At 41.9% G+C, this 25057-nt stretch overlaps 1 protein-coding gene across 9 annotated transcripts in view; it reads left to right on the top strand.

Annotated features, from left to right (window-relative positions):
• Nucleotides 1-24606, top strand: part of LOC118395235 (unconventional myosin-IXb-like) — a 79500-nt gene extending 54894 nt beyond the window's left edge. For 5 of the 9 annotated variants that reach the window (XM_052463943.1, XM_052463944.1, XM_052463948.1 and 2 more), the window contains 14 exons: nucleotides 1408-1580; nucleotides 2090-2197; nucleotides 2465-2635; nucleotides 2841-2882; nucleotides 5240-5351; nucleotides 11960-12033; nucleotides 12132-12324; nucleotides 12574-12702; nucleotides 12983-13088; nucleotides 13418-13549; nucleotides 13827-13950; nucleotides 15015-15136; nucleotides 15824-15951; nucleotides 22281-24606. In XM_052463943.1, coding sequence (XP_052319903.1) covers nucleotides 1408-1580; nucleotides 2090-2197; nucleotides 2465-2635; nucleotides 2841-2882; nucleotides 5240-5351; nucleotides 11960-12033; nucleotides 12132-12324; nucleotides 12574-12702; nucleotides 12983-13088; nucleotides 13418-13549; nucleotides 13827-13950; nucleotides 15015-15136; nucleotides 15824-15951; nucleotides 22281-22459 — 1793 coding nt within the window. In that variant the 3' untranslated portion in view covers nucleotides 22460-24606. Of the gene's footprint in view, nucleotides 1-1407; nucleotides 1581-2089; nucleotides 2198-2464; nucleotides 2636-2840; nucleotides 2883-5239; nucleotides 5352-11959; nucleotides 12034-12131; nucleotides 12325-12573; nucleotides 12703-12982; nucleotides 13089-13417; nucleotides 13550-13826; nucleotides 13951-14599; nucleotides 14899-15014; nucleotides 15137-15823; nucleotides 15969-22280 lie in introns of those variants that run through there. The other 4 variants (XM_052463947.1, XM_052463946.1, XM_052463945.1 and 1 more) reach the window with 4 other exon arrangements.
• The last annotated feature ends 451 nt before the right edge of the window (nucleotides 24607-25057 follow it).

Genomic DNA, 25057 nt, shown 5'->3' with positions numbered 1-25057 from the left:
GCACATTAGTTTGCAATTTCATTATGTAAAAACTGGAGCTCTGCATTTTCCAGCCTGAATTTCAGGTTTGGCAATTTACCTGTCTTATATCAGCTCGCTTTCGCTCAGATGGGCAGGGTGGAAATATTTGAGGTGTGTCCTTAAAAACATGATCCAAAGTGCTAATTTCAGGCTGCGCTGATAGGGATATTTAAGGCCAACCAAAAGCTGGTTCTAGTGGTAAACAAAGTTGGCTATGGCATGAATTTTGACAGCGAAAACTCAGCCTATCCAGCTGTGACGCACACTGCCCATATGCTCATGAAACGAGAGTAGACTAATGTGCTTTTGGTGCCTGTAGATTTTGTATTTAGAAACAAAAATGTTTTTTCCCCATTTTCAGGTTTATTTGATAAAAAGCATAGCCTCCCCTCCTCAATTAAGGTTGTTTTTTTCTGCCCAATGTAATCTGGAAGTAGTCAAGACTGCTGATAAAGGGTTTAACTCCTGAGACCACTTGGAAGTAAATCTTAATCACCAAAGCTTTATTAAAATATCACGTTTGAGAGGAATTAAACAGTGAGCTGAAATGAACCTTTTTATCTATGCATTGTAGGCCGTCCCACATTATTTTAGCCATGCAGGTCCATTTTGGATGTGCGTAAAAACCCTCCATATTGTGTTGTTTTAATATTATATGCCCATGGGGAGAAATAATGGTGCCTGTAAGTGTGACATAGGCTATTTAAAACAAGTTGTTGTTTTGATTAGAATTAGTTATTTTTAGGCCGTAACAATAATGAATTGAATGTTGCTTATTGACAATGTTTGGCATGTCCATGCTCAGCCATAATGAAATATACAGTAAGCCTAGACCCTATATCAGTGTGAATGCTATTGAAGGCAGTTACTTAGAACAATATGGTCTGCAAATGGGTTCAAGTTAACCTGAAATGAGGGGATTGGTCTACATTTAGTTTCTGTAAGCCATTTAACAAACTATAACAGACTTACATTGAAATTGGAGTTGATTCCAAGGCAATATATAAAAGATTGTAAACACACAATCTGAAACAACCACATATTTTGCCATGGAGCACGTTCTGATTGGCCAGTGAGGGGCCAAGCCTTGACACACTCACACCTTGTTTATTCATCGAAACCCAGCCCTTTCGTGCCAATGCCAGCAAGTGCACCGATAATTGTGATAGCAATGTTTTTTATTTCTCACACACCCCTGGACCTGTAACGTTACCGTTTAGATTTAACATTGCATTAGGTTTGTTAAAATAGGGCCCTATGACTGATACGATTTGAAAGGCACTAAAAATGTGTCTCTTTACTACCATCTAGTGGTCAATGGTATAATCTCAACCACATGTCCCCTCTATCTAAAAGCACACACACACATCCTTCCCTTACCTACAGCCATCTCTCCATTCTCCTACCCCTTGTCGAGCGAGGGCAGCGGGCAGCCTCATAACCCCTCCATCAGGATCAGCCGAGCCGCGAGAGTTTCTGAGAAGTGGAATGCTTCTCTGGAACGGGAGATCACCAACACCAACGAGCTCCGAAACCTGGACGAGTTCCTGGGGAACCAGGTGGGATACCTGTCTCTCACTCGCCTGGTATTCACATCAGGCTTAGGAGTTAGCCCTATTGCAACTGCATATTGTTTTATTCAAAAATCAGTATTGTATTGCCCATTGGTTTATTAGGATGTGTTTTAGTCTTCAGAGTTTTTCAAGAGCAGTTATTGACTGACTAAGATCGCCCTGTCATTCATTCACTAGCTTTCTTTCTCACTCATTGACACACTCACATGTGTACTAATAACTCTGAGACATGGCGCCATAGGCGTCTATAGACATTTCCCTTCACGTGCTCGGTTACTTGCATGTTCTTGCAGTGCATCTTTATAACATACCGACTTACCAGTTCTGGTCAGAGAATCTGAACGCGTAGTCAGGGCCATTTTGAATGATAGATAATGATACATGTAGAGATCCATAAATAAGAATTTGTTCTTAACTGACTTAGTTAAATATATTTTTTTTTAAATTATGTATAAAAAAAAATCCATGTAACTTCATACCCACCATCTCTCCAGGTAAATGAGCTGCGTACAAGGGCGAAGAAGCTGTCAGCGACAGAGAGCATCTTCCTCACAGCCACCATGCAGTTCAGAGAGACCATCAAGGGCATGTACTCCGTCTCGGTGAGTATCCAAGTCTATCCACCGGACTGATCTGGGCACCTTGAACACAGAGATCGTTTTATGGAGCTCTTGGTATTTTGATAAGGAACTAAGCATGGGGGTAATTAACCAAGATCAAAAGGGTGTCTTGAAACGAGTTTTAAAATAGATTGGCGTTCACTGCCTGAGACGGATGTAAAGATTTGGGTTGTGCTATACTGTACATCAAATCACCCCCACACTCTTCATGAACCCTGTCCTCCTCTCCCATGTGTACTCTCCAAACAGATGCCCCACATCAGCTACAAGGGCTTGATGAAGGGCTACCAGAACCGGGTGTCCAGTCTTGCCGAAGCCAAGCAGCAGACTGAGGTCCAGTCAGTGGTCAACCTGTTCCAGTCCGTTCTGGATGGCTTCATACGGGGAGAGATCAAACGAGCGGAGGCTGGGCCGGTCAAGGTAGTTCTGAATAGAGTCAGACAAACGCACATTAAACACCAACAAAGACATACACATGCACTCACACACACACACACAGACACACACTCGCAGCAGTTTTTTTTTACATTGTTTGTGAGCAGAATGCACTTTTGAAAGTTTAAGAGCTGTGTATGTCATTTTAAGAGGTGCAGTTGTTTCATGGCTACTTTTCAATGTGTTGCAGACCATGAAAAAGACAAAGATGAGAGGGAAAAAGAGCAAATGTGTAAGTTAAATTGTATGATAATAACCTCTGAATAGCACGGTCTAAAGTAAACACAGATTAATGGTCTGGGGTCCACATTTGTTAACAGTGCATGGATTTCTCACTCAATTCTGGCGTATGTGGAGATTCTAGGATTTGCAGGCACAACAAATGATTGGGATTTTTCAAACTGTCGCACGCAACATATACACATTTTCATTGATAAATCAGAGCCATACTATATTTCTAGCAGTGGAGTACAGATACTTTAAAGTGCTACTTAAGTAGTTATGAGTATCTGTACTTTACTTTTTATATTGTTGACAACTTACTTCACTACATTCCTTAAGAAAATTATTTACTTTTTACTCCATACATTTTCCCTGACACCAAAAAGTACGTATTACATTTAGAATGTTTAGCAGGACAGGAAAATGGTCCAATTCACACACTTATCAAGAGAACATCCCTGGTCATATCGACTGCCTCTGATCTTGCGGACTCACATTGGTCGGCTATTGAATGAGCGATGGATAAATGTTGTGGTGTAGCGGGAATAAACCAATCATGTCAGAAAAGGAGAGACATGCCCTGCAATATGAGTATGATTTAGGCCTACAGTGCATTCGGGAAAGTGTTCAGACCCCTTGATCTTCTCCACATTTTATTACTTTACAGCCTTGTATTAAATTGTCGCCCCCTCAATCTACACCCCATAATGACGAAGCAAAAACAGGTTTAGAAAGTTTCGCTTTTTTTTTTTTTTACTGGAATATCTAATTTACATAAGTATTCAGACCCTTTACTCTGTACTTTGTTGAAGCACCTTTGGCAGCAATTACAGCCTCAAGTCTTCTTGGGTATGACGCTACAAGCTTGGCACACCTGTATTTGGGGAGTTTCTCCCCTTCTCTGAAGATCCTTTCAAGCTCTGTCAGGTTGGATGGGGAGCGTCTCTGCACAGCTTTTTTTAGGTCTCTCCAGAGATGTTCGATCGGGTTCAAGTCTGGGCTCTGGCTGGACATTGAGTCTTGTCCCGAAGCCATTACTGAGTTGTCTTGGCTGTGTGCTTAGGGTCATTGTCCTGTTGGAAGGTGAACCTTCACCCCAGTCTGAGGTCCTGAGCGCTCTGGAGCAGGTTTTCATTAAGGATCTCTGTATTTTGCCGCAATCAAGCCATAGAGTTCAACTTGGTTTTATCAGATCAGAAAATCGTGTTTCTCAAGGTCAGAGAGTCCTTTTGGTGCCTTTTGGCAACTCCAAGCGGGCTGTCATGTGCTTTTTACTGAGGAGTGAGTGGTTTCCCTCTGATACTATCATAAAGGCCTGATTGGTTGAGTGATGCAGAGATGGTTGTCCTTCTGGAAGGTTCTCCCACCTCTGCAGAGGAACTCTGGAGCTCTGTCAGGGTGACTGGCTGGTCGGCCAGCTCTAGGAAGAGTCTTGGTGGTTCCAAACTTCATCCATTTAAGAATGATGGAGGCCATTGTGTTCTTGGAGACCTTCAATGCTCCAGAAATGTGTTGTTACCCTTCCCCAGATCTGTGCCTCGACACAATCCTATCTCAGAGCTCTACGGACAATTCCTCCCACTTCCATGGCTTGGTTTTTGCTCTGACATACAATGTGTCAACTATCGGACCTTATATAGACAGGTGTGTGATTTTCCAAATCATGTCCAATCAATTGAATTTATCACAGGTGGATTTGAATCAAGTTGTAGGAACAGCTCAAGGATGACCAATGGAAACAGGATGCACCTAAGCTCAATTTCAAGTCTCATAGCAAAGGGTCTCAATAGTTATGGAAATATGGTATCTTTTTTAAAATAAATGTGCTCAAATTTCTAAAACCTGTTTTCGATTTGTCATTATGGGGTATTGTGTGTAAACTGAGTAAAAAATAATATTGAATCAATTTTAAAATAAGGCTGTAACTTAACAAAATGTGGAAAAAGTCAAGGTGTCTGAATATTTTCCGAACACACTGCATATAATAAAAGTCAAATAAATATATTAGGCGACATGCTGCTATGCGATTATCTTACCAACGGAAAATTAATCTTTTATCATTAGGGCTACGTTGTAATGTTTTTATCAGTCTACCATTATCATAATTCCTGTGCATCAAACACCAACATTTCCCCCAAAGAACAATATTTGCTTCCAATACACTTGATCAACCATTAGAAGTTGTTCGTATGCAAGGTCTGAGATATGCACACTTTCCTGTCAAGTTCAAAATGGATAAATACCAACCTTTGTGGGGAAACTGGCGCACGCAAGGTTTATCATTTTTTTGTTGCATGCAACTTTGATAAGTAAGGTCCCAGGTTGCCTGTCATTCTCCCTATCTGATGTGTGTTATACTGTTTCAAGCCCAACAGCCCTCTAGATCACATGTTCAGTACGTACCAGGTGAACATCATGCAGTCCTGTGACCTGTGTGGTTCCTTCATCTGGGGCATGGAGAAGGCCTACATGTGCAGCGGTGAGTAGCCTACAGATAACACTCTGTTGTTCACCATCTTAAAACATAAAACTAGAACATAGAATAACCAGTGTATTATTTACACCCATCTCGTACTGGGTCAGACACCCCTCTTTGCCTCCAGAACAGCCTGAATTCTTCGGATTACAAAGTGTCGGAATTGTTTGTTGCTGAATTGGTATCAAGGGACCTAACGTGTGCCAAGACCCCCGCCACCAGCCTGTACCATTGACACCAGGCAGGATTGGTCCATGGACTCATGCTGCGTACGCCAAATCCTGACTCTGCCATCAGCATGACGCAACAGCATTCGTCAGACCAGGCAATATTTTCCGTACACCACTGTTGTACTGCGCAGTTATGTCTGTTGGTGCACCATTCTCGATAAACCCTAGACACTGCCGTGCGTGAAAATCCCAGGAGGGCGGCCGTTTCTGAATCTGGCGCTCCTGGCAACGATGATCATACCTTGCTCAGTCGCTTAGATCACTCGTTTTGCACATTCTAATGTTTAATCAAACAGTAACTTTATGCCTGTCTGCCTGCTTTATATAGCAAGCCACGGCCACCTGACAATCTGTAGGAGCGATTTTTGTGGACGGGGTGGTGTACCTAATAAACTGGCCGGCGAGTGTATATTTATAACATTACAACAGAAATATACACTATATATACACAAGTATGTGGACACCCCTTCAAATGAGTGAATTCTGATATTTCCGCCACACCTGTTGCTGACGTGTATAAAATCGAGCACACAGCCATGTAATCTCCATAAACAAAGATTGGCAGTAGAATGGAAGAGCTGAAGAGCTCAGTCACTTTCAATGTAGCACCGTCATAGGATGCCACGTTTCCAAGAAGTCAGTTCGTCAAATTTCTGCCCTGCTAAGCTGCCCCGTCAACTGTAAGTGCTGTTATTGTGAAGTGGAAACAACTAGGAGCAACAATGGCTAAGCCGCGAAGTGGTAGGCCACACACAATCTCACAGAACGGGACCGCCGAGTGCTGAAGCGTGTAGCGCATAACAATAGTCTGTCCTTGGTTGCAACACTCACTACCGAATTCCAGCACAAGAACTGTTCGTTTGGGAGCTTCATGAAATATGTTTCCGTGGCAGAGCAGCCGCACACAAGCCTAAGATCACCATTCCAAGCGTCGGCTGGACTGGTGTAAAGCTCACCGCCATTGGATGCTGGAGCACTGGCAACCTCTGGAGTGATGAATCAAGCTTCACCATCTGGCAGTCCGACGGACAAATCTCTGATGCCAAAAGAACGCTATCTGCCTGAATGCATAGTGCCAACAGTAAAGTTTGGTGGAGGAGGAATAATGTTTTTCATGGTTCCTTAAGTCCCTTAGTTCCAGTGAAGGGAAATCTTAATGCTATATCATATTCTGGACGATTCTGTGCTTCCACCTTTGTGGCAAAAGTTTAGGGTAGGCCCTTTCCTGTTTCAGCATGACAATACCTCCGTCCATAAAGCAAGGTCCATACAGAAATGATGTGTTGTATCGGTGTGGAAGAACTTGACTGGCCTGAACAGAGCCCTGACCTCAACCCCATCGAACACCTTTGGGATGAATTGGAACCCCAACTGCTAACCAGGCCTAATCGCCCATCATCACTGCCCGACCTCACTACTGCTCATGGCTGAATTGAAGCAAGTCCCCACAGCAATGTTCCAACATCTTGTGGAAAGCCATTCCAGAAGAGTGAACGCTGTTAGAGCAGCATAGGGGGGGACCAACTCTATAATGCCCATGATTTTGGAATGAGATGTTCGACAGGTAGGTGTACACATACTTTTGGTCATGTAGTGTAGCTGCAAGCATCAATGAAAAGAGTTCTGGCTTATGAGCAGGCTTGAAGCATGGAAGCATTATACCTCATCATCCCTCGTGTACATGTAACAATTGAAAACACTGTGCAAGTTAAGTTGATAGAGCGAAAAGTGAGTTTAGTGTTTAATTGTGTATGCAAATAATTTTTTACAAAGATTACATTTTCTCTGGTCTTGACATATTGCTTAGCTTTTCTTAACCGTACTAGAGATAGACATGATTAACATACATTCTGTGTTGAGTCCATCCAATGTATATTTTGATAAATCCTAAATGGCAGATTATTCAATACGGCGCGGATCCACCATAGAATGTTCCGCCATTTTGGATTCATCAAAACATTGTACGTTTGATAGACTCCAAACTCAGAATGTATGTCAATCAGTACGTAGGAAAATGTGTTCCTTATGATTATAAAAATGTATATACACTGCTTCGTGGTTGTATGTCGAACGGGTGTGGGGCCTTAGACTTTGAATGCTTATTACAGAATCACCAATGGGCCAATTTGTACCACTTAGCTTTTTCCAACTTCGTGAAGACTGGCATGATGAACATACATTCTGAGTTTCGAGTCAATCGGATTTTATGGTTGATGAGAAGAAGATTTTATGAAAAATGTAAAGATGGCAGAAAATCCACTATGCCGGAATTCATGGGTCTTGAGGCAACTCTGTTCCTTATAATGAGAAGCACTTATTTACCAAGTTTCATGGTTGTATGTCAACCGGGGTGGTGAAGCTGAGCCTTAGAATGCTTATTACAGCACCACCTAATTGCCATTAACTTTCATCCTTTGACATATTGCTTAGATATTTTCAGAATTAGTAGACACAGGCATGATTTCTACACATTCTGCATTTCAAGTCAATCAAATGTTCGGTCATGAGAAGATTTGAAGATGTGAAAAATCCAATATGGCGGAACTTATGGGTCCTTTAGGAAAATTAGGTGGTGTGCCAAAAGCCGAAAAACGTGAAGCTGAACGATCCCCATCAAGGGAGGAGCAGATTTTTTGTATATGACAGTAATACATTCTTATGATGACTAACATTTGTTAGCACCTTCAATTCTTGAACATTTTCTCATAAAAAGTATATTTCAACACTGTCAGCTCAGGCAAATTTGCCAAACTGCTAAACTTGAAACCAATCAGAACTCCAAGTACATACCCCTCGTGATGAAGGCATCCAATGGCCTGCTTCTTTTCTGCGATGTAAACACAGCCTCACTTGAAAACTTGAGCTGTTAATGTCAATTTGTCTGCTAAGGAAGCTAGTGTTACATTAGCTATCTCTTGTCTTTGAATTAAAATAGTTTTGGCATGATTGTGTCTTATTTCAAGTAACTAGCTGCAGGCTTAAGGAAACATTTAATCATATACTTTGCATAGAAACCAAATAAAAGCACGTTGACAGAAAGATGTGTGTGCTAGAATGGCGATTCTACAGCTGCATATATGCAAATTAGGCAACACAGCATATCCTACACATACAGTGCCTTTAGAAAGTATTTATACCCCATGACTGTATTCCAAATTATGTTAGACTGATCAAATAAATACAAATTTCACCCATCTACACTCAATATGTCACGACTTCCGCCGAAGTCGGTTCCTCTCCTTGTTCTGGCGGCGTTCGGCGGTCGACGTCACCAGTCTTCTAGCCATCGCCTATCCACCTTTTCATTTTTCATTTGTTTTGTCTTGTTTTCCCACACACCTGGTTTACATTCCCTCATTACTTGTTGTGTATTTAACCCTCTGTTCCCCCCCATGTCTTTGTGTGAGATTGTTTGTTGTAAGTGCATGTGCACTCTGGTTATTTTACCAGTATTTTGTTGTTCTGGGTACATCTTGTTTTTGCATTATTAAAGTGCTCCAGTTGTTACCCATTTCTGCTCTCCTGCGCCTGACTTCCAGCAGTCAGTTACGCACCGCTTACACAATACCCCATAATGACAACTTTAGACATTTTTGCAAATGAAATACAGAAATATGTCATTTACCTAAGTACTCACACCCCTGAGTCAATTCTTTGTAGAAGCACCTTTAGCAGCGATTACAGCTGAGAGTCTTTCTGGGTAAGTCTAAGCGTTTCCACTCCTGGGTTGTGCAACACATGCCCATTATTATTTTCAAAATTATTCAAGCTCTGTCAAATTGGTTGTTGATTATTGCTAGACAACCATTTCCAGGTCTTGCTGCAGATTTTCAAGCAGATTTAAGTCAAAACTAACTCAGCCACTCCAGTGTAAATTTGGCCTTGTGTTTTAGGTTGTTGTCCGGCTGAAAGGTGAATTCATCTCCCAGTGTCTGTTGAAAAGCAGACTGAAACATGTTTTCCTCTAGGATTTTGTCTGTGCAAAGCTCCATTCCATTTTTCTTTCATAATAAAAACCCCTCCCCTGTCCTTTACGATTACAAGTATACCCATAACATGATGCAGCCACCACTATGCTTGAACATATGGAGAGTGGTACTCAGTAATGTGTTGTATTGGATTTTCCCCAAACATAACATAAGTTAATTGCAGTATTATTTTATTGCCTTGTTGCAAACAGGATTCATGTTTTGGAATATTTTTATGATATACAAGCTTCCTTCTTGTCACTCTGTCAATTAGGTTAGTATTGTGGAGTAACTACAATGTTGTTGATCCATCCTGAGTTCTCCTATCACAGCCATTAAACTCTGTTTTAAAGTCACCATTGGCCTCATGGTGAAATCCCTGAACGGTTTCCTTCCTCTCTGGCAACAGAGTTAGGAAGGATACCTGTATCTTTGTAGTGAATGGTGTATTGATACTAATCTACATAGACTGGTGCGCCAAAACCAATCACAGCTGCAGTAGGCCTATACATATATGGCAATGGCTAAATGCAAATTGCCATATATGGACCTGTGCCATTCACTTTGAACTGGACTGTGTTTACAGCATGAGCAGTCACAAATAGATGTGCTTGTTTTTAGAGCTGGAGGTTCTCCTGTGCACATTTATTTATCTTATTTGCTAGTTAGTGAGTTAGACCAGTTATAGCTCATTGTAGTCAACAATGAGGGAGTGGTTGCTTCCTACAAGAGAACAAAATGTGTACATTTCTAGCCATCTTTGAAAAGAGAGTCAGATAAAGAGCTTTTTTATGTCTTAAAGGGGCAGTGTTGTATTTTGAGTCTGTCTTGAATAAACTAAGTAGCCAATAGGCAGAGGGTAGCACAATTTGTCTGATTCTTTTTAATGGTATGGTAATAATAATTAATTGTATTTTGTATGGTGGTTTCTTGTATCAAACAACATTGTCACCTTGTCTGAAGGACAAGTGGATTAACAGGTTAATGTCAAGCCCTGCATGTTTTTTTTCTCAAATGTCTCATGGAATGTAGGCCTACATTGACCATCACACATTTGCTACTACTGCTAAAACAGCTATTTCCATATTCAAATGTTATGGGATGCATTTTTCTCCATTGTTTTTGATGCGAGTCTACTCTGGTGATTTAGCCAATACATTTCTGGGAGTTGATATATGGAGTGAGTGACTCTAGTTGTTAACAGTAAATCCAGCCCACACAATTTTCACAATGTTGAAGTTTGCTTTCAACAGACCTGAAATTTGCTAAGTGCTGAAAAAGATTACAGGGAACATTGCCCATGGACACTCCACTTGCCTCTCAACTTAGATGTCGGCACACCACCTCAAACTCGACAGGACGGAACACCCTTTCGTTCTCTGCAAACATCCAAAGCAGTGACTAGCTCCTGCAGGTTCATATGTTCTACAACATTGGTAGAGTAAGACCCTTACTCACACAGGAAGCAGCGCAGTTCCTAGTCAAGGTACTTGTCCTCTCCCGTCTACTGCAACTTGCTGTTGGCTGGGCTACCCGCATGTGCCATCATCGTGGTCCTTCTGTAGCTCAGTTGGTAGAGCATGGCGCTTGTAACGCCAGGGTAGTGGGTTTGATTCCCGGGACCACCCATACGTAGAATGTATGCACACATGACTGTAAGTCGCTTTGGATAAAAGCGTCCGCTAAATGACATATATTATTATTATTATTATTATTAAACCCCTGCAACTTATCCAAAATGCTGCAGCGTGCCTGGTTTTCAACCTTCCCAAGTCCCTCTCATGTCACTCCGGTCCTCCACAATCTCCACTGGCCTCCAGTCAAAGCTCGCATCCACTACAAGACCATGGTGCTTACCTAGGCAACAGCATGAGGATGCCAGGACAACAGAGTCCTTGCCCATCTTCTGAAAAAGTATCTTAAATAATCTTCCTCCTCTCCTATAGTTTCGTTGTTGTACGTTAAACTGGGCAGCGGGGCTGAGCCTTGGACTTTGAATGCTTATTAGAGCGCCACCTATGGGGGAATTTGTGCTGTTTTTGATGTCTGAGTAGCATTTGTTGGCTTGTTGGTTCTATAGGCTTTGAATGATATTCAATGGGCAAACATTTCTGCAGCCGGCAGAAATAAATTATTCCAATGATATGATATAATCGTCAAGCCCATTGAAAAGACCAGGGACATGAATATGGAATTATGCCGTAAGAAAGTGTCACTTGCACGTGTATTGCCAAAGTATACATTTTTTTAACCAATTGGGCATTGAGATATTGTGACAAAGGTGGAGGAAGAAATTGAATTCCATCAAAAACAATTTGTTGGAGCTTCGCTGCCAGCACCCCTAATTGTAACATTAAAACAGACTCCACATTTCTTACCATTCTGTTCTTGTCTGCCTTGTTCGGTCCTTTAGCTTGCAAATTGATATGTCACAAGAAATGCCTCTCCAAAATCATCAACGCTTGCTCAACACGATGCGCCAGGCTGGTAAGCAGCACTACATGGGTCAAGTGTTTTTACAGTTTGTCAAGTAGTTTGTCAGGACTATTGTTTGATCCAGTGTGCTTCCTATGTCTGTGTGTTAGGATGATGGGGTACCTGGCCATCTGCACTTTGGGGTACAGGTGTGTGTTCTGACCAGTAAGACCTACCCAATCCCTATGGTGGTACAGATTATGCTGGAGCATGTGGAGATGAATGGCCTGTACACAGAGGGCATCTACCGCAAGTCTGGCTCTGCCTGCCACGCCAGGGAACTGCACCAGCTACTGGAGACCAGTAAGACCGCTAGCTTAACCCTGAATGTCCTTTTTGGTTTAGTACAATCAACAAAACCTTTTTACTGTATTAAACTGTACTAATTGTTGGTCAATCAATAAAAGCACTACATTCACACACTATTGTAGTATACTGGTAGTTACAGCATTTACCATAAAGTCATGTTTCTGTTTTTCATTTTTACATTCATCAATTTATTTGTACAATTCTTACCACAAAAAAACACAAGACAATTGTATTTGTTGTCAGACCCAGAGAGGGCAACTCTTGAGAAATACTCCATCCACACGGTGACAGGTCTGGTGAAACGCTGGCTCAGAGAGCTGCCTGAGCCCCTCCTTACCTTTAGCCTCTACAATGACTTCCTGCACGCTGTGGGTGAGTTTGTCTGGTGGGCAGTGATCAGTAGGGAACAATGTAGCAAAAGAAGAAATTGAGTTGTCATAGTTGTGTGAAGTTCAATAAGTATTTTTTCATTAAGAAATGCCAGAGAAATCAGTTTCAAATACTTGTGGTGCACTAGATTTAGCCCCATACACTGGATTCAATGGAATAGTCCTTTGTCCACCCTGCACGCCAATCAAGCTAAATTAGCCACCTGAAGTACTTTAGTAGTACAGTATGTCAAAGTATTTGACACTGTTCATTTCATCTGCAGAGTTGCCAGAGCAATCTGAACAGCTGCGTGCGGTCTACCAGAAACTGGACGACCTCCCCCCTTCTAACTTCAACACACTGGAGAGGCTGGTCTTTCACCTGGTCAGGTAGGTAGCAGCAGACCGATTGATCAGTATTATCTACAGTATATGGGTATAATGGTCTTTCTACTTATCACTCGTTTTCACATCACTCAATAACCTGTACAGTACATCGACATTCATCTTGACTGATAGTAGCAATCCACCATCTTCCATACAAAGGCTTTCATATGCTGTGCTTTGGGCCTTGAGTTTTTACTTAGGTCCCGGAGTGTGTCCTAATCACACTTGACCAGGAAAAACTTTGGTCCCTGATTATGCCACATGACAGGTTAACCATGTTACAGTATGCATTAGGATGTTGTGTCAGACTGATGGATATTTCCTTCCTCTAGAGTGGCAAAGGAGGAAGAGCACAACCGGATGTCTGCTAACTCCCTGGCCATAGTGTTTGCCCCCTGCATCCTGCGATCCCCTGACACCACAGACCCTTTCCTTAGCATGAAGGACATCTCCAAGATAACCACGTGAGACTACACTACATTACTACAGTAGTAATAATGTTAACAAAGAGGGCTGATGTAGTTATTTTAGTGCGTTTTCTTTAAACACATTTTATTGTTAGTGGCATTCTAATGTGAGAAACGCCTGTAAACTCACTTTCATGTACAGCCAGTGCACTGATGTGATGTTTGCACTTAAGTTGTAGTTACATACGCATATCTCTCAAGTTAAGATGTAGTCTTTAGTAAGCATTTTGTGTGTATTTTGCTGTAAGAAGCCCTCTCCTTTCTCTCCCACCAGGTGTGTGGAGATCCTGATCTTAGAACAGTTTAGACGGTACAATGAGAAGATGCAGGAGATCACAGAGCTGGAGTTCGCCGAGGCCCTGGCCGTCAACAAACTGATGCTCAAGAGACAGAACACTGTAAGTACATTACATTAGTACAGGACCTTTTTTTATTTCTGTTATTTGTATTTACAATGTATGTAGTTCTATCCTTGAGCTGTTCCGGTCTATTAATGTTCTGTAGTATGTTTTGTGTGGGACCCTAGTAAAAGTAGCTACTGCATTAGCAACAGCTAATAGGGATCCTACTAATAAAATAATGAATAACTGTCGCTACCATTCCACACTGTAGACAGGACACTGGAAGAACACTTTGGTTCCACCATAACATTGCTTTGACATCACATTGGGTTGCAAAATTCTGGAAATGTTTTCAGGTTTCTGAGAAATCGTCCAGGAAAAACGAACGAGCTTGGGGAGAGCTGGAATTTTGCAACCCTAGATCAATGACATGTTTACAACATACTTTATAGTCTTGATATACACTGATTATACAAAACATTAAGGACACCTGCTCTTTCCATGACAGACTGACCAGCTGAATCCAAGTGAAAGCTATGATCCATTATTGATGTCACTTGTTAAATCCACTTCAAAATCAGTGTAGTTGAAGGGGAGGCGACAAGTTAAAGGATTTTTAAGCCTTGATACAATTGAGACATGGATTGTGTATGTGTGCCATTGATGGTTAATGGGCAATACAAAAGATTTAAGTGCCTTTGAACAGGAGCCAGGCACACCGGTTTGTGTCAACAACTAGAGCGCTGCTGGATTTTTCACGCTCAACAGTTTCATGTGTGAATCAAGAATGGTCCACCACCCAAAGGACATCCAGCCAACTTCTGTGGAAGCATTGGAGTCAACATGGGACAGCATCCCAGTGGAACACTTTCGACACCTTGTAGTCCATTCCCCGAAGAATTGAGGCTGTTCTGGTGGCAAAAGGGGGGTGGGTGCAACTCAATATTAGGCAGGTCGTCCTAATGTTTGGTATACTCTTGTGTGTAATACATCTGAGAATATGTAAACCAGGTGATCCAAATACCAATTCCCACTGGGAATTTCACTTTGGGAACATGGTTCCCACGTTCCCCCAAAAAGTTGTCTTGTCTGGTATATTGACTCATACTATATATCTGCAGATCTTAGAGAAATCTTCATCAGAGCTGGACGTACCTCAAATGGACGATCTTAACCGATCGGATATAGACATGGAGTCAGAGAGGACCCTCATCGAGAGGATCAAATCCATCAAAGAGGAGAAGTGAGTGAAGAGACTGACTCCTAGTTCTCTGTTATGGGGTACAAAATCTTGTTCTAGCCCAGCACTAACACATCTGACTGAACTAATCGCCAATGAATCAGATGTGTTAAAGAGGAACGCTATCTCAGTAGAAGCTGTCAGTGTTAAAGGGGCAGTGGTTAAAAATGTGATTTAATTTTTTTTTAAAGATATTTCAGCGAGGTCGAAATAGCAATCTGCAAGTGAAAATAATGATAATGCCCTTTTTGTGTAACAGCTGTTTCAAAAAATGCCTGGAATTTCAGCCTGTTCAGGTGGGAGGGAGTTTTTTTGCCCAGATCATGACATCACAATCTAATCTAATTACTCTGACCAATAATGTATCCTCCTACTTTGAAGGGGTAAGCGGTGTATGCACCATATACCATACAGCTCAGCATTTCTCAATACATTCCTGGACCTTCAGAGGGGTGCACAATTTTGTTAAACCCAGCACGAACTCACTTGATTCAAACCATCACTGAGCCCTTGTTAGTTGAATCAGGTGTGTTATAGTGCTGGACTAGAACAAAAAGTTGCAGTCCCAGGAATATATTAAGAAACACTGTCTTAGTGGTACAATAGGAGTTCTTGGCATTTGCCTCAGCACTGTGTGTGTGTGTGTGTGTGTGTGTGTGTGTGTGTGTGTGTGTGTGTGTGTGTGTGTAGGGAGGAGCTGGCGTGCAGGTTGCCAGAGTTGGAGCAGGAGAACTTTGACGACTCAGAGTCCAGATTGTCGTTGTCTATCAGCTCAGAGAGCCTGCTGGAGGATAGAGTGAGAAGCCTAGAGTCAGAAGGTCAGTAGAGAAATACGGTAGGCCTTCACCTTCCTCTACTTCAACTCTTTGTTTTCGGTAACACATTATTTTACTGCCTACACTTTATTTTACAGCCCAGGTAGTTACTTAGAAATTACTTGTGAAAATAATTGGGTTGTGATTGCACTTGCATTCTCAAACCAGGCTGTAAAAAAAAAAGTATTGTTTTCTACCTCTGGTGCATTGGAAGTAGCATGGTTGACATATCCGTTTGTGTTTTACCCAACTCCTGCTAGCGAACTCCTGGCTATATTAGGGGAGAGATTTTTTTAAGAAACAAGTGGTGGATTCCCTTTTAAGATGCCACCTTCTACAGTAGCTAGTTGTAAAGTGGGTCTGCATGCTTTTTAGCGCCGGTTTTGGAAAAGGATTTGCCGCTTACAATGGTATTTCAGGGTGTGTGTCTCAATCTATTGCATTTCTGACTGACCTTTTGTATTAGTATCACAAGCAGGCCGACTATCAGCCAGTCCCTGTTTTTAGTTGCTGTTTTTTTCAGCCAGTCCCTGTTGTACAAGTGTTACGAAACCGATAAACTAGCTTGCTAATATTGTTCCACCTGCTACGTATAAGGATCTTAATCAAACTTTATTTGTCACATGCGCCGAATACAACAACTGTAGACTTTACCATGAAATGCTTACTTACAAGACCTTAACCAACATTGTGAAGGAGAGTCGGACCAAAATGCGGCGTGTAGATTGCGATCCATGTTTATTAAACTGAAGCAACACGAATCTAAATACAAACACTACAAAACATAACGAAAACCGAAACAGCCTAATACTGGTGCAAATAAACTACACGACAAGGACATCAGGACACTAAGGACAATCACCCACGAAACATTCAAAGAATATGGCTGCCTAAATATGGTTCCCAATCAGAGACAACGATAAACACCTGCCTCTGATTGAGAACCACTTCAGACAGCCATAGACTCTCCTAGAACACCCCACTAAGCTACAATCACAATACCAACACACCACATACAAAAACCCATGTCACACCCTGGCCTGACCAAATAAATGAAGATAAACACAAAATACTTCGACCAGGGCGTGACAAGAAGAAAATATTTACCGAGTAGACTAAAATAAGAAGTAATAATAAAAAGTAACACAATAAGAATAACAAGGCTATATACAGGGGGCACCGGTACCGAGTCAGTGTGTGATTGCAAATGAATAATTTCTTAAATTGTTTTAGTGAAGTCCCAATGGAACTGCACTTGCAAAACACTTCTCTAATTAATTTATCAATGGACAGTCATTGTTACCGCAGACCATCTTAACGCTTTGCATGGGTCCAAATCTATCTGCAAAAACATTATTGCCACTTGGTCTTTAGCAAATTGTACTCAACTACTAGCTTCAATAAGGCTCTCAGTACAGGCTAGTTGAGGTAATCTGTACGTGTAGGTGGGGGAGAAGTGACTATGCATAGGTAACAAACAAACAGCGAGTAGCAGCAGTGTACAAAGGGGGGTCAATGTAACTTGTCCGGTGGCGATTTTATGAATTTCTTGGTGGTTCATTTAAAAAATCAAATCAAATCAAATTTTATTTGTCACATACACATGGTTAGCAGATGTTAATGCGAGTGTAGCGAAATGCTTGTGCTTCTAGTTCCGACAATGCAGTGATAACCAACAAGTAATCTAACTAACAATTCCAAAACTACTGTCTTATACACAGTGTAAGGGGATAAAGAATATGTACATAAGGATATATGAATGAGTGATGGTACAGAGCAGCATACAGTAGATGGTATCGAGTACAGTATATACATATGAGATGAGTATGTAGACAAAGTAAACAAAGTGGCATAGTTAAAGTGGCTAGTGATACATGTATTACATAAGGATGCAGTCGATGATGTTGAGTACAGTATATACGTATGCATATGAGATGAATAATGTAGGGTAAGTAACATTTCTTTACTATCAAATGAGGAGAGACGAACTTCGTTGGCATTGGGGGATGTGTGTGTGGTAGTGTCTGGAACCATTGTATGTCATCTCTGATGAGACGAACTTATCACACAAGTCAGTTATACTTAAACTAAATCTTTAATAGTGAGAGCTTTGCAATAGCGATGGCTGGTCGACGAATCACCATCTCTGATGATCCGTTGAGAGCGCCAACACAAAGGCTAAAGATCCACCCCCTAGTCTACATAACAAACCACAGATGTTTGGAACGGGTCACAAGGTGAGACTTTTTAAATGAGAAAGGAGTATCCCGCAGCCAGATAGCATTCGTTCAGTTTGGCCCCTAAGACTAGGTTCGGATCTCGTTCCAGGTACTCATAAAACATAAACACCAACTCGACCAATGGCATAAATTAATTGTCAACTACAGATACTCCCATCTCAAGTAAAACCCCTTCTTGACTACACTCCTGGACAAGCTCACTGAGGGGAGTGAGCCTCTAGGTCATACACTATCCCAGGATAAGTGCAACATCAGAGATGACATACAATGGTTCCAGACACTACCACACACACATCCCCCAATGCCAACGGAGGGAGTGACTGGCTCACAGACATTGTGGAGACAAGTAATTGGTTCCCCATTAATCATGCCATCCCTTCACATGATTTAAGAATAGGTAAAGACACATTCACATATGAAGACAATGTCCCCCCTGTCCTCTTCCCTTTCTGATATTCTGCATAGCACCAGGGATATGTGAAAGACCAGCCTGACCTCTCCCCTCTCTGGGCCCCTGGTGACTGAGCCCCAGCTGAGGGAAGAAGTGCAACTGCCAACACCAGAGTCCGAAGGGATACATTCTAATAACAAGTATATCACATAAGCATATTATGCAGATAAGACATCTTAATTATCTATGTTACTCAACTTATTCTGATTCTTCCACCACAATTGTTCAGCAGTTTTATGGCTTGGGGATAGAAGCTGTTGAGGAGCCTTTTGGTCCTAGACTTGGTGCTCCGGTACCGCTTGCTGTGCGGTAACTTGGGTGACTGGAGTCTCTGACAATTTTATGGGCTTTCCTCTGACACTGCCTATTATATAGGTCCTGGATGGCAGGAAGCTTGGCCCCAGTGATGTACTGGGCTGTTCCCACTACCCTCTGTAGCGCCTTACGCTCAGATGCCGAGTAGTTGCCATACCAGGTGGTGATGCAACCGGTCAGGATGCTCTCGATGGTGTAGCTGTAGAACCTTTTGAGGAACCGGGGACCATGCCAAATCTTTTCAGTCTCCTGGGGGGGGGGAAAGGTTTTGTCGTGCCCTCTTCACGACTGTCTTGGTGTGTTTGGACCATGATAGTTCGTTGGTGATGTGGACACCAAGGAACTTAAACTCTCAACCCGCTCCACTCCAGCCCCGTTGATGTTAATGGAGGCCTGTTCGTCCCTCCTTTTCCTGTAGTCCACGATCAGCTTGTTGTCCTGGCACCACACTGACAGTTTTCTGACCTCCCTATAGGCCATCTCATCGTTGTCAGTGATCAGGCCTACCACTGTTGTGTCGTCAGCAAACTTAATGATGGTGTTGGAGTCATGTTTGGCCACACAGTTGTGGGTGAACAGGGAATACAGGAGGGGACTAAGTACACACCCCTGAGGGGCCCCGGTCTTAAGGATCAGCATGGCAGACGTGGTGTTGCCTACTCTTACCACCTTGGGGTGGCCCGTCTGGAAGTCCAGGATCCAGTTGCAGAGGGAGGTGTTTAGTCCCAGGGTCTTTAGCTTTGTGATGAGCTTTGTGGGCACTATGGTGTTGAACACTGAGCTGTAGTCAATGAACAGCATTCTCACATAGATGTTCCTTTTGTCCAGGTGAGAAAGGGCAGTGTTGTGTGCGATTGAGATTGTGTCATCTGTGGATCTGTTGAGGCGGTATGCGAATTGGAGTGGTGTCCGGGAGGATGCTGTTGATGTGAGCCATGGCCAGCCTTTCAAAGCACTTAATGGCTACCGATTTGAGTGCCACGGGGCGGTAATCATTTAGGCAGCTGGTGCTCTCGTGCATGCTTCAGTGTTGCTTGCCTCGAAGTGAGCATAATAGGCATTTCGCTCATCTGGTAGGCTCGCGTCACTGGGCAGCTCGCGTCTGGGTATCCCTTTGTAGTTCATAATAGTTTTCAAGCCCTGCCACATCCGACGAGCGTCAGAGCTGGTGAATTTTGATTCAATCTTCATCCTGTATTGACACTTTGCTTGTTTGATGGTTCGTTGGAGGGCATAGCGGGATTTCTTAAAAGCTTCCGGATTAGTCTTCCGCTCCTTGAAAGCGGCAACTCTAGCCTTTAGCTCGATGCGGATGTTGCCTGTAATCCATGGCTTCTGGTTGGGATATGTACGTATGGTCACTGTGGGGACGACATCATCAAAGCACTTATTGATGAAGCCGATGCCTGAGGTGATATTCCTCAATGCCATTGGATGAATCCCGGAACATATTCCAGTCTGTGCTAGCAAAACAGTCCTGTAGTGTAACATCCGCGTCATGTGACCATTTCCGTATTGAGCGAGTCACTGGTACTTCCTGCTTTAGTTTTAGCTTGTAAGCAGGAATCAGGAGGATAGAATTATGGTCAGATTTGCCAAATGGAGGGTGGGGGAGAGCTTTGTATGCATCTCTGTGTGTGGAGTAAAGGTGATCTATGATTTTGGTCAAATTTGGTAAAACTGATTTAAGTTTTGCTGCATTAAAGTCCCCGGCCACTAGGAGCGCCACTTCTGGGTGAGCATTTTCTTCTTTGCTTATGGCCTTATAGAGTTTGTTGAGAGCGGTCTTAGTGCCAGCTTTGTTTTGTGGTGGTAAATAGACTGCTACGAATAATACAGATGAGAACTCTCTTTGGAAGAAAATGTGGTCTACAACTTATCATAAGGTACTATACCTCAGGCGAGCAATGCCTCGAGACTTCTTTAATATTAGACATCGCGCACCAGCTGTTATTGACAACCTCTGGTAAGACGAGGGGTGTCTCTGTTCTGCCGGTGCATGTAAAATCCCGCTAGCTCTTATATTGTCCGTATCTTCATTCAGCCACATCTCGGTAAAACAACATAAGATGTTACAGTTTTCAATGTCACGTTGGTAGGATAATCTTAATTGTAGGTAATACATTTTATTTTCCAATGATTGCACGTTAGCAAAAATAATGCAAGGCAGTGGAAGTTTACTCATTCGCCCCCGGATTCTCAGGATGCCCAATCTGCGTCCTCTTCTCCGGCGGCTTTTCTTCACGCAAAAGGCATGGATCTGGGCCTGTTCCAGTGAAAGCATGATATCCTTCTCGTCTGACTCGTTAAAGGAAAAAGTTTCTTCCAGTCCGCGGTGAGTAATCACTGTGCTGATGTCCAGAAGTTATTTTTGGTCATAAGAGACGGTAGCAGCAACATTATGTGCACAATAAGTTAAAAAATAAGTTACACAAATGCAAAAAAAAAATGTAAAAATAGCACAATTGGTTGGGAGAATGTAAAACGTCAGCCATGTTCTTCGGCGCCATCTTCTTCTTAGGCCTAGTTAACTGGTCTGTAACCAAGTGGTCAGGCCAATGACATCACCAGACCAACTCCTTGAATTCCCTACACTTTGAAGTTTGCAATTGTAAAAAAAAAATAAACATTTGCACAAAACATATTTATACTTAGGATTTCACTATTCAATAGGAGTTGAAGTTGAAAAATCGCCAGAGGACGATGACAAATCAGCATATGAAGACTTGTGTTGTATGTGCATGTGTCCAGGTGACAGCAAACTTACCGGTATCAGCTCCGTCATTAGCTTTAGATCGGTCAGTCCAAGCAAATTATTGTTTGTTGTTCAAAAGGGTGACCAAAAAAAAAGGAAGATATACAAAAACAAAACTATGAAGAGGTAAGCCTAAACTAAAAAGGCCAAGAGGCCTCTGGTCACAGGTAGCCAATCCACTGATTGCTCGCACATCTGAACTTATCAAGGCTTCCAGCCCCTATTCTGTTGGTGCTGCCACCTGGGAATGGAGTGTGGATGTGTGTCATGGTAGTGTGTTGCCTAACTGTGTGCTAACATTAAATGACCCCCATATCATAACACTAATCTGGTCCTAGATCTGTATGCGCTTTAGCCAACTAGTCTTCTGTAGCTCAGTTGGTAGAGCATGGTGCTTGCAACCCCAAGATAGTGGGTTTTCTATTCCCGGGACTGCCTACATGTATAATATTATATTAACTCCTCTGACTATAATTGTCATGCCCAGCACAAACTGATCTGGGATCAGATACTATTTGACTAATCCAGAGCTGTCTACTATTAGACTAATCCAGACTGGTGTCTCCACCAGGCAGAGTGAACCTGTTGTGGAGGAGCCAGAGGCAGGAGTGCCCTCCTAAGCCTGCTGACCTGGCCCAAAGAACTACAGCTACAGGCCCCAGAGACCAACCAGATGGACAGCCCAACACCAAGACAAGGAGCAGGAACCTCTCAGACCTGGACATCCCCTTCATAGATGAGGAGGACTAGTCTGGGTGCCAGTCTGTTTTTGTTCCATATTGAATTGTCATTCCAAACAATTGCGGTCAACTTGAGAACTAGAAACACCTCTAAAATACAGGAGTAATCAGTGGAGCTGTATTGTGGCAACACAAACAAGAACCATGCACTTTCTGTACATTTTCCTGTGTGTGTGTGTGTGTGTGTGTGTGTGTGTGTGTGTGTGTGTGTGTGTGTGTGTGTGTGTGTGTGTGTTGTGGTTTTCTAATGAGGAAACATCATGTAATAACACAAGACACAGTGCAGTCTATTGTACCAATACATCATGAACCACAAAGGCTGCGTTTACACCGGCAGCCTAATTCAGATTTTTCTCCTCATTAATCCCATAACTGTACTGCTTGTGTAAACACAGCCCAAGTAAAGAGATGTGCCTTTAATTTTAGCCATATACAATCTCATATTATTTTAAAGCCAAGTATTTTGGATGCGTCTTGTCTGTGAACAATACTGTAACGAGGACCAAATCATTTACATATTTTATACAAGTGCTTTGTTTGCAATGGACTACTAAAATGCCACTTAGCTTGGCTTTTTCTGGTACTGTGTGAAATAAATGTATTTTATTTTTATTTTATTAACAATAAACGAAAGCAAGATTGTATTTAGGGTTATTAGTGGGCGTATATGTTTTTTTCCCCCACAGTGTTTATGTAAAAGTGAGGGATATTTTCACCTTGGGCTGTGTTTACACAGGCAGCCAATTTCCAATCTTTTTTATTTTTTTTATATATAATTATTTTGATCAATCAGATCAACTATTTAGCCTATATTTGGGAAAAAGATTAGAATTGGGCTGTATGTGTAAATGCAGCTTTGCTGTCATATGCCTAGGGCCTGCTTTTTGGTACGGAAATAAAGCCACTGTGCTTTACCAGTATTTCCACCATTATCCTACACTAGTGTTGCTGCAGGTAGAAAATCCTAGGGAAACTTCTGTAATTGAAACAAGCTGTCTCCAATCAATGTGTATGGTTGTGCCTGTGTGGCGGGGATCATCTGATTCAGGGGAGGCGTAGGTCTGTGAATATGAATCGCAAAAAAACTATTATTTTGCAGGGAATACTATTGTACACCTCACTTTTGCTCAAGCAGATACTCTCCAATGGATTCGGAAGTTGTTGCTCTATAAATGGGTCAATTAAGGGCAGTTAAAAGGGAGAGTCAATGAGTATGTTTACATGCTCACTAATAATTTGATATTAAACTGATAATTGCAGTAGGTCCAGTATGCATTAGTCATGTAATCACCTTATTCTGTTTATCTTATTAGCTGTGTGGTCATAATCGAAGTAAGCATACGCTGATTAAAACACCTGGTTTTCTGAGCAATCTTTCGAATGATAAGAACATTTTAACACCTTAATCGTAAGTTACAATGAGGCCATTGTAAAAAAGAATTTGTTCTTAACTGACTTCCCTAGTTAAATAAATAAAAAATGTGATCTGTGCATGTGCTAGCACCAACAACGCAAGCCTCCCTCTTTTCCGCAAGGGAATTGAGTTTGGAAGAAGTGAAAGTATGCATCTTAGACAGGTTTTACATATAAACTTTATATGTCCAAACTCAGAATCAAATAGGATTCCCAAAAAGGAGATGGTTGCTGTAGTAGAACATTTCATTTTGATTGGCGATCGAACGCTTTAATCAAACTATTACATTAATCTGACTAACAATAATCGTATTATTGTGTGCCTGTAACCGTACCCAATAAAACCAACCATGGAAGTATATTGTGAACTTGAACCCGGATCCAGCAACTGTCAAGCCAACACCTTAACCGATTTTTCTAGCTGCAGCAACACTAGTGGATATTGCTGGACATAAGTTGTGATGTAAAGAAAAGTTATTTCAAGTTCCTCTCAGTTGGAGTAGGCTAGAAGAACACAGCTTTGACGGAAGTAGTGGTCGTCCTGCCTCGCTGCCTCCTAATAGATTGATTGACTAACTGCCTGCCCAGAATGTCTTTTTGTACAGTACTTTACCAAGTATCACAAATTCAGCCATTTTAGCATGTCTGTGTATTATGAATGGGGTAATTCAGAATTATATACATGTTGTTTGAAATCCTTATTGTGTTTTGTATTTCAACTAAATAAACAGACATTTCAGTGTTGGGGTTGATTTTACCTACGTGGCCCTTCACGCACACAGACTTATGTGTGTGTGATCTCTACACTGGCCGGTGTGTGATTATGTAGAACCAGTAATAAACAACACGTACTGTATCCAATTTCACTATGAAAACACAGGTGAGTTTCTCATATTAATATGATAATTTGTTATTTTATTGGAAAAACAATGTGATATTCCTCTCATTCTGATCTTTTGACCAATTATTGGCAAAGAACTATTTGTGGCGAAAAGACCAGAATTGGGCTGCCTCTGTAAACGCAGACTAGGATATTTAGATTAAGGTTTCCCCTTACATATTATTTGATGGACAAGTCTCTGCCACTTTTTCTATGGTAAAAAATTCTGAAAAAATTACTATTGTTCATTAACCAATTAATGAACAATAGTCTCAGAGCATGTGTTTACTGTACTGCCCATAATAAGGTGGGAGA

The sequence above is a fragment of the Oncorhynchus keta genome, chromosome 15 (assembly GCF_023373465.1).
Source record: "Oncorhynchus keta strain PuntledgeMale-10-30-2019 chromosome 15, Oket_V2, whole genome shotgun sequence".
NCBI classification, from domain to species: Eukaryota; Metazoa; Chordata; class Actinopteri; order Salmoniformes; family Salmonidae; genus Oncorhynchus; species Oncorhynchus keta.
This window is presented reverse-complemented; position numbering and strand designations above follow the sequence as displayed.